The 10,488-nt window shown below is 42.7% G+C and overlaps 1 protein-coding gene across 1 annotated transcript; it reads right to left on the bottom strand.

Moving 5' to 3' along the window:
* Window positions 1–419: 419 nt before the first annotated feature.
* Window positions 420–9,136, bottom strand: LOC112891561 (protein BONZAI 1-like). Its single transcript, XM_025958459.1, has 17 exons — window positions 8,835–9,136; window positions 7,873–7,920; window positions 6,258–6,406; window positions 6,090–6,138; window positions 5,402–5,458; window positions 3,983–4,165; window positions 3,709–3,843; window positions 3,407–3,468; window positions 3,153–3,258; window positions 2,968–3,082; window positions 2,787–2,863; window positions 2,540–2,677; window positions 2,134–2,298; window positions 1,946–2,059; window positions 1,499–1,595; window positions 930–1,015; window positions 420–832 (listed from the first exon to the last, which is right to left on the bottom strand). The coding sequence occupies exons 1-17, from the start codon at window positions 8,967–8,969 to the stop codon at window positions 815–817; spliced, it is 1,734 nt and encodes a 577-aa protein (XP_025814244.1). The 5' UTR covers window positions 8,970–9,136; the 3' UTR covers window positions 420–814.
* Window positions 9,137–10,488: the final 1,352 nt, after the last annotated feature.

The raw sequence follows: 10,488 nt of genomic DNA, 5'->3' as shown, positions 1-10,488 counted from the left end.
CCTAGCTAGTGCCTTCGTCACCCATCCCTACCAGTAGTCACGAACACAGCGAGGAGTTGTGTGTGCTCGTCCCGTCAAGCACCCGGAGACTTCTGTTCTCCAGGGCGGAGGAGAGCTTGAGGACTCCCGTGACGATCACGAAGATTACCCTCTGTCCTCAGATTGTCGCCGCAAATTAACGGAACAAACAGTCATGTGGTGTGGCTCTCCCTTTCTGGAAGATGTCCGGGGAACTGTCGCTTCCAATTTCCGACCACTGCGGACTGCTCCAGGCTCCCAACACCTCACGGACCACAAACTTCAAAAGAACAGGAAAACACTGCGACCAGATGAGAGAACCATATATAGGCCACCACATATCCTACACATTCCATTACTTAACTTTTGTAAAAAAAAAAAACAGTTCACCAATAGCCACATGAAGGAAAACAGCCATGCAGCAGCCTGTCGGTACTTGATGACAAATCGAATACACAATCCCAAAGGGTTTCTCCCGATTCCAACGTACCTAAAAGGGTAATACAAAATTCAAACCCAAAAGTCATATATTACAAACAGGTACAGAGAAAGATGACAGTTGCATCTTTCCAATTACGAATTGCTAGGCTAGGGATCCAACTCGAACCAGAATACAGCTTGGTAAAAATTCTGACATGAAACTAAGGTGGTGCCTGGTGGAGGTCCTAGCGTCTCTTCACAAACAGCAATTCTCGGATTAGCAGGCCTTGCGGTTCTTGCCTCTCCACCTGCCATCCAAGCTCAGATCACAGATTTGATGTTGGCATCTCCATGAAATGAATCTCTCATCTACCTCTTAACGCATCCATACTATCTATCTCGCATCCATGCCAAGTGCACAAAAACATATTAACAAAGAACATTGTGAGGGCTTATCTTCTACCGACAGAGCGCATCATGTACTAACTAACTGTTTGAATTTCTCTTGTTCTCATGTATGTCATGAATTGCCCTGGTATCTCAGCAAGAAGTGACTGTACTGTCGACACCCCGCTGCCTGGAAATAAGGATGAAGTATCAGACTGCTTGCTCAAGTAAAGATGGAGAATGCAGGATTATAAGCAGGCCGACAGAAGAAATCAGTAAGAAAATACTGCTGGTGGCTATCTGTATGCGAACATTTCTGTTGTTTTCAATTGACCAAAATGAATAATCAGTCACCTCTATTGCCACATATAAGTCCATTATGTTTGGTCCTAAGTCAAACATTTTCAGCTTTTACCATCAATAACCCTTAGATTTGACAACATAAGGTTGATGTAATAGATTCATCGCGAAAAAAAATACTTCCGCGATGCATAACTCTTTCAATATATTTTTTATAGCTAGTGTTAGTCAAAGTGCCATATTGGAGAGACTATTGATATCATTGACTTATATCTGGAATAAGAGGAAATACTTTATAGTAATATATTTTTGCAACTTTTCAGGGAGGAAATTGAAGAAAAAAGAGAGATCCAATTCTGTTCCATATGCATACCCTGCACATCCTTCATTGGGGCGAACTGTATCATATCCCTTGATGCAACCCTTCCGGTTGAGCTTTCCAGTTTCTCTCCTTTATTAGGATCTAGAAACTGCACAGCACAAATATTAACATTACAATGTGGTGGCCAGGCTTAGGCTGGCACAGGAGGAAGAAAGAAAGTCGAAGACAGAAACATCATCAATCAATCTTGTCACTATCACTTGATATAAAGTATTTGGGTGCTGATTATATGAAGCCAATAACAGCTTGAAATTTTATCATTAAGTTCTGTTATCTCGGCTCCTATAGTTGCTGCCTAGAGAAAATTTATCTCCTACAGTTCCTATAGTGCTGCATCTATGCAGGCAGTAAACTGCTTATAAGCATTTCAATTTTTGCTCCTAAAGAAAATAAATACACAAATGATCTAAAAACTGTAACAACTTATCTGGATCCTACCTCCATTTCCTTGAAATCAGCACCCCCAACTCCAATAACAATGATGGACATGGGAAAATCTGATGCCCTTATGATTGCATCAATAGTCTCTTGAAAATCAGTTACCACACCATCCTGGAAAATAGTGACAGCTAAGAAGAAAATCATGGAGAGCTATTTTTTGAGGATGGAATCAGAGGTATACATACAGTGACTATTAACAAAATAAAGTATTTCTGTTGATTGTCAGCGAGAGATTGGCTAGCTATTGCCATAGCAGTGCCAATCAACTGACCAAAGAGAGTAGGACCAGCCAATGATACATTACGAAGTGCACTGATATAAGCTGACATAATTCCTTGTATTCCGTCAACCTGAAGAAGTTTGATAAGATCAGCTTGTGTGTAAACAGGTCCAACAAGCATAAGAAGCCTTCAGAAACATGACATGGTATGTGCTTTACTTCTACAAAATAAATATAGTGGCAAATCTACTTCCAAGTAAATATGGTAATTAGAAAAGCAGTTCTAAATCAGCTTTCACAAAGTAGCAATTATTCTGAAGAAAGAAAACTAGCATTTGAGTCATTGAGTGTAGAAATAAAAAACAGAATACCTCAGGTTGATAAGTGCTGCCATTCAGGTTGAAACAATGGGAAACAGGACCATCAATAGGTCTTGCTCCGAAGCCCCAAGAGGGAAAACGCTTAGCTGGGTCATAGTACTGTAGAACATCGCCAATTTCCAGTATTGCCTTCCAAAAGCCAGCAATAGAAGAACTTAAAATCAGTAAATGCTCAGAGCCTCAGAGTCTCAGAGGGTCATCAGAACACAAGAACAAATGGGATCAATCAGTTGCTCACCTTCTGATATACATTCGGCCGACCTGAGGGATCAATGTAATGCAAGGAATCCGGGAGACGTGGATTTCCATTTGAAGCTAGAAAGGGTAAACATCGACAACAATATATCGAGCATGAGCTTATGACTAGAGAAACAGAAACAAGCAAAGGCAAATTTTCCACTATCATGTCTACTGCATACCTGTGAAATCTACGCCTACCATAAAATTCAACTGGCACCCAGCAGAAATATAATCTAGAAAAGTATGCCTATTGCTCTCGACATATTTCTCTACATATAGCTGACTCTTTAATACCTGCATATCAGAATGAAAAACGATTTATATAACGTAACAGTTGAAGATATTCCAAAGTAACAAATTTTACCTCCTTACTGTGACATTCATGTGCATTGCTGGCTGGAACAAAAAAATGTTCACCATTCTGCCGATGGTACATGTTTTCCAATTCTGCTACAGATTTGACTATCTTGCTGTCGAATTACAAAGGGCATCTAATCAGAAAACAAATTGGAATTACAGTATTATTAATGGCCCAGGCTCTAAGGCACCATGGAACATACTTGAGAACAAATCAAAATGGAAAAAGGGCAGTGGAACGAGTTAAGCAGGGGCAATTACCCGACTAGGTCATGTTTGCCATTGCTACTGAAGTTAAAACACTCTATAATTAGAGGGTTCTCCTGCAACACAATATAACCATAAGAAAGAACAACGATTAGATTGATACAAACACTTTCGTCATTAGTCAACAAAAACTGTCTTTGATTTGGATATCGCACTATCAGCACTATTTGCTGATTCAAAGGTGCAATGTTGCCTCCGGAAGTGCCAAAGAGTAAAACATGTTCTGAGAATAGATGGTTTGGACAGCAAAAATCAACAGAAGTACAAAAGTAAAAAGGACGAAGATAGTCTCATGCCTTACTTCCAATCTGTTGGAGATTCAGAATCACTGGCTTCCACCTAGGATTGAGATCATTCTTTCTTACTTCTGTCTTGCAAATTGGAACAGGCATTCCACTATCTGATATTCTAGATATTAGCAAGAACGGATCCTGTCATAATGTATATTTAGAAATCAGAATGATGAAATGCCACACAAGAAAACAAAAGAGAGGCATAGCCAAATAGCAAGTGCAAATAAGTACAAGAAAGAAAGAACTAAGGAATAAAGCCATAGGACCATAATCTTACACTCTTTGTGAGAAGATCCTTGATTTCAAGATCCGAACAGCGAAATACCATCTCCATAATTGCTTTTGAACCTGCACTTTCTTCAGCCTGAACAGTTAGCTCACCAAATTTACTAGGATTTGGCAAGTTGTGTTCGGAGACACCAAGCTTCAGAGTCAGCAGTCTGTCCCGCTTGGTGACAACCTGCAAAAGCAGCATTGGTCTTCAACAGAAGTATAAAGTACAACAATATTGATCTAGAATTAGCGTGGTCTTGAAACATATTAACATTACAAAATTCTTGAATTTAATCTTCATGTGATGCAACATGCAAGTGCTGCCTTGCAATCATGAAATATTGTTCACGTCTAAGTAGTATATGCATGTTACCATAGGCCACTGAGCTGGAGCTACCACCCACGTTAAAGTTATAAATTCAAGTAAATCGCATTAAGGGTCACAATTCTACATATATGAGAATGGTAGGCTGCAAGCACCTGAAAAGACCAAGAACATATAGCCTTTATTAAGCTACTACCTAACTCACCATATCCATGGCTATCACAACTTCAGTTTTGGGGTCAATACTCGAAAGAATAGGCCAATTGTACCATGGCATACTGAGGGAGGTGGAGTTGGGAACTCTGGAGCAGCAGGAGGGAAATCTGGGGGCATTCCTGATGGGTGCGGTCAACTGGCAGAGAGTGTGGATCAACAATTCAATGAATTTTTGGTTGTAGGTGCTGGAAATTGAAATAGCAGACTCAGAAAGGGCTTGAAACATCGCAAAGAGGAGTTGAGTACCTCATCTAGTTATAGGACTACTTTGCCAAAAAAAAAATGCACCAAGCATGGGTTGGGAAATTTGTGCCAATGTGCCATTTACCATGTTGGCTGGTCGATATCATCAGTCAGTGCCTAGATGGCCCGCTAAGCACATTAGAAACTCACTTAAACTCCTTCAGTGGCCTAAATGTGCAATTTAGGATTTCAGTGACGTACTTAGACCTCAATCAAATGTAATGCAATTTACTCAACAAACTCCTATGATAAGTTCATGTTATCACAAGTTTGAATTGTGCAAGCAAACAAACATAAAATTAGCTTAAGTTTGCCTTATGACGTTCAGCTTCAGAGCATACCAGCTGTTTATTGATCACTATGGATAATCGCATGACTCAACACTAGCCAAGTTACACAGCCAGGGAAACATAATAAACATGAGTATGTATATGCATTATGCATTGTCATAGTGTTTTCTAGTTTATTTACTTTATCCTTCCCAACTTACTTGAAGTTCTATCCATGTTGGAAATTCAGAACAATTATTCTTGCTACAAATAAGGTATGTTGTACAGTGTGCACCAAGTGCACATTACTCAGGAGAAGAATATAGAGCCAGGAAAAACATAGCAATTTTCATAAGCTGAAGAAGCATACCTCTGACAAAAGACAGGTAGCCTCTCCAAGAAACTGTTGCTCCTCTAGCTTAAGCATCTGTATAGCAGAGCAGATTGGCATAAGATCGCAAAGCGGCTGCAAAGAGCTATGATGGATGTATGCTTGCTTAATAAATCACATCCCCTAGCATACTGGCAGAATCTAACAGGGCCATCGAAATCTGGCTACTAATATAAGATTTATGGAACAATTAATAAACAGGCTGAAGCTGTGAGTGAGTTATATGCTTCGAGTGGGCAGGAACTCCTTATTCTCAGAACCAAGTATATGCTTATGATTCTTTTTCGTTTGGGAATTCTATATATATAGTCAAGCTTTTCAAGCTATCTGGAGGTGTTAACGAAATGAATTTTAATGTGGAGATTTTAGGCTCAAAATAAGTATGTATTATTCTCTATGCATTTGAAATAACAAATATTTCCTAGCACAAAAAGAAACAAATTCTAAATGTTGCAATGAAAACTATCTGAAAATTTATTTCCATAAACCATTTTACCCATGCGAAACAGTAAATGAATCACAAGGTCCTGAAGGGAGGAGACATTTCAGCTTTTGTCAGCTTGGAACATCCTAGTTAATAGTATTGAGTGTGATTTACTGTTAGCAATAGCAGACTCAGTGCAAAAGCAAATGGAATTGAAGTAAATAGAATTGCAACAACAGTCACCTTTTCACTGACATCATGTAACTGTGGGTCAATGTCAAAAACCTGAAACCTGCAAATAAACTTATCTGTTTAGGCCAGAATATGGTTAAGAGGTAACATTCACTCTTGACAATCAATATAAGATAAAAGGAGTGGAGAAATTTGAAGTATACTATGACAGAAGCTTACACCAATGGCTGAAGAACCTCAAACTGGTACTGCACACTGATTTTTGTCATCCAAGATGGGTTCAGAGAATTTAAAGTTACTTCACTACGCCCGATTTCTTCAAGTGGTCCATCTTTCCTTTTGGAGTACACAACCACCATGGGGTTACTCTGGAGGGAAAAGGGACAGAGAAATTAAGAAAGAGTGGCAACATAAGAACTCAACAAATATTCAGATAAAGTAGCATGGATGCAGAAAGAAAGGTTGCTGCAGCTATTTTCCTTACAGCAGTGGGCAAGCACAGGTGCTGGAAAGGAGAACAAATTTATCAACCCAAAAAGCCAATTTTGTTTTGTATTTCGGAATCACTCTCAAGAAAGGGCATGGAAAAAACGACGAAAATGAAGCTGGAGAAGAGGTGTAGCATTGAGGAAGAGGCAATATAAGGTGAAAGAAGAGACAGTAAGACTTCGGTGCGCGGCAGAGCACATGAGAGAGTAGAAGGGTAAGTAGTTCTGTGCGTGGTAGGACGGATGAGGTGGTGGATGTAGGACATGGCTACCGCGTCCTACCGCAAGGGTGGCTAGTTTGGTGGAGAGTGGAAAGAGAAGGGAAGAAAAAAAAAGTGTAGAAAGTGGAGTTGAATCAGTGTATATCATCAGTGAGAATATGACTTGACAACCGTGTAGGACAAAACAAGGTGATTCAGGCACATGAGGATTATTGTGCGCTGGTTTTAACATTTGTGGGATGCAAATTAAATGGTAGTACAACTGAGGGCGTGAACCAAGGCCCGAGTCAAGGGAACTAAAGTGGAGTTTTCCTTACTGTTTTCCGATCTCACTTTAATATTACTATATTAGGGGTATAAGAATATGCTGCAAAGTTTGGTGATATAGTTAAATGGTAAAGTATCATCTGAAATACAAGTTAGCTTCTCAAGCTTCTATTACAAGCTCACCAGGACTGACATAACCGTGTGCTTAACAAACTAAATCATGTGTATAGACACCTTACTAATAAATGCAACTTTACTGAGAAATTGCGCTTCCTAGTACCAAATACCAGCCTTGTATAAATATTTTATGCAGCATATCAAGGGATCTGGGATCATGGCGAACATGACATGACGTTTCAAAATGAAAAAAAAAAGAAACTTAAGGAGCTATGTTTAAAATCTAGAACCTCATTTCTAAGCTAAAGTAGTGGATAAATATCATACATGAGCTATAAGGTAGGAAAGGGATTTCTGCTATAATTAGCTTCCTACTTCGCTTCTATGCTTTCCAGACTTCACATCACATGGAATTAATGATAACTGTTACACTAATATCAGTTTACGTGTTTAACCAAAAAAAGAAGACCTCAACATGCTACTCAGTAGTGGCATGACATAGCAGTAAATATAGATGCCAGTGAAAGACACGGGAGCATAATTTAACACGTACGATGACCTCAACTCTCCTGACTGTTTGTTTTTTCTTTGCAAAAAATGAAATGAGATAAAGGTCGTGTGCACCTGCGCGTAATAAAGAACACGTACGCATGTGTGTATAGATAGATCGTGCAGCTATAAGATGCACGGAAAAGAACAATAGTAAAGTCATAAATGCAATAGGTGCAATAAGAAGAATACCTTGGGAAAATATTCTTGATCACCCAAATTTGATGCAGAGAGAGATAACTGCAACATGCTATACTGTCAGAATCAAAACACTAAACAACTAAACAAGCACCATATATGCAGTTACTTAAATTGTACTGCTACAAGCAACAGATAGCGCAATACGGTAAAAAACGCCTAACATAAATGAACATAGTCCTCGCATGGAGCAAAACTAAAGTACCAAACCCTTATAAAATCAAACTACAACAGGGATATGAAATGCCAAGGTACCCTACTCAAAGGATTCCATGTAGTTGTGCCTGGAACATAGCATTACTGAATAAGTGGCTACAACTACAGGTAGCTACAGCTTCAACTATGCTATACACAAATTCAATGAAGATTAAATATCCAAAAATATCAATATGGATGTCATAAAACCATATAGGACTCCACCATCTTTTACACTAGCATCTCCATGGCTATGGCACACAAGCCGCTGGCTGCAGCCACCAGAACCAGGGGTGCAGCACCAAACCAGTGGTGAAGCACAGTAAAATCAGGTCCGCGCCCAACCACCATAGCTTAATGTAGTAATGTGACGGTATCCCATCCCCAGCCACAGTTCATTTCCGCGCACTGCCACTTTTATTAGATCGCGTGCACCAAATGGTAGCACCTAGATACTCCACAAGCCTAAGGGGGGACCAGATAGCTAGCATGAACCGAAGCGAATTCCCATCGCTCCAATCAGAAACCAGTAGTCCCCGGTACCCCCATGCGTTCTCCGCGGACGGCATAAAAGCGCAACACCGATCCCAAAACAGGCAAAGGGGCAACACGCAGCGGGACCTAACCGTCGCCACCGCCGCGCGCAATGCCGGCGCCCGAGCTCCTGCGCCCGAGCTCCTGCGCCCGCGCCGAGTACCCCACTGGCCTACCGCTGGAGGTAGGAGTACAGAAGCCGCGGGGTTGCGAGGTGCGCTCCGTACCTCGATCTGCGTGGACGCGCCGGCGCCGCGGGAGCGGAGGAAGCGATCGGCCGCTGCGGAGGCGGCCTTGGCGGCGGCGGGGCCGACGGGGTGGGCGCCGCCGTGGCCCGCCTCGTCGGAGCAGCAGTTCCCCATCGCCGGCGGGCCTCTCCCTCCCCGTCAGCCGCTCGCCGGCGAGATCTCAAATATCGGGGAGCGCGTGGGGATGGGAGTTGCCGCAAGCAGCCAGCGAAGAGGGAGCAAGTGGAGTCGTGGAGACGACACGGAGACTTGGACCCAACCTTACCCAACGCAGGCGCAGCAGCACAGGCAGAGAGAGAGAGGGAGGGAGGGGGGAGGTGGGGGCCGGGCACGGGGGGCAGGGCGGAATTTACGGCTTTGTCCCTGGACGGCTGCGCGAGGTTTGACCCTGTCCCTTCCCGTTGCCTTTTGTTTGACTGCTGCGTCTGGCCGTGGCCAGGCCGGCGGCTTTGTGCGTGCGTTTGGTAAAGTGAAACAAAATCAACTTTGGAGGGACGTATATGAACCAAAATCCATAAAACCAGCTACTAGAATTTAAGGATTCAAACAGCACTATTCAAATTTTATTCATAATCCAGGAGATTCAAAACAGCACTAGAATTTAAGGATTCAAACAGCACTATTCATTCCCATACACTATCTTTCCTTGCCAGGCGTAAGTGTGATTGTTAAGCCAGGAAATTCCTAGTGTAAAGTGTTAATGAGCTTCCAATAAAACCCTGACCCATCTCCATTAAGTTTGTAAGAGCTCCTGTGCTTGTGTTGTAAAATTGTAGGTGAGCACCGCATAAATCTTGGTTATCTTTCCCTGAGGCAGTGAGGTAGTAGTTCAACATCAGTATTCTTCCATCTAACCAAGATGTTCAGTGCTCTAAGCCCCAACTTTCGGGCATTCGTATGGTGTACCCCTTGACCCATATGCTCTTCTTGGGATCAACAAGGAGCCATATGTTGAGTTTTCAAAAAGGAGCCATATGTTTGTGTCACGGTCGTCAGAGTTGTCGTAGCTGGCACCTACGTTTGAAGCACGCTCAAGGTGCCCTTGAGCTCAGCTAGTCTCATGTGGCATCCGGAGACCTCATCTGACCACCCGGTTCGTGGGGCATCGATCACCATCTTCCTCCACTCCTCGCTCTCCAGGTCGAAAGAGGCTATGCGGGGGTATCCTGGACATCTTCGGCCATGATCGTTGGGAGTGCGTCTTCGACGATCCATGAAGTAATGGAGAACACCATCAACACCGGCTACGCAAGTATAACAGTGGCAGGTAAGGATAGGGGGTTCTGGCCTTTGCCTCCACGTGGGCGGCTCCACGGCAACGCCGTTGCCAATCGTGGCAATCTGGCAGATGTCAGCACCATCTCCGTTCGCCAACCTCATGCAACGAAGATGAAGAACCTTGTAGGTGCCGGACGGAGTGGCACGGGCGAAGCTGTGGTGGCATTCCCGGCCGAAGCTGTAGTGGCGGTTGTGGACGCCGACGCCGACGGTATTCATGGTTCTGTTGTAGTTGGTTCTGGGATATTCGCCGCGCTTCTCTCTGTTGAACGTCAGCACTCCTCCGGTTTCCGAGTCGATTACCCAGCAGGCACCGAGATCCCCTTGGGCGATGAAGACGAGGTCGAGACGCGTG

This window comes from Panicum hallii, chromosome 1 (assembly GCF_002211085.1).
Source record: "Panicum hallii strain FIL2 chromosome 1, PHallii_v3.1, whole genome shotgun sequence".
NCBI classification, from domain to species: Eukaryota; Viridiplantae; Streptophyta; class Magnoliopsida; order Poales; family Poaceae; genus Panicum; species Panicum hallii.
This window is presented reverse-complemented; position numbering and strand designations above follow the sequence as displayed.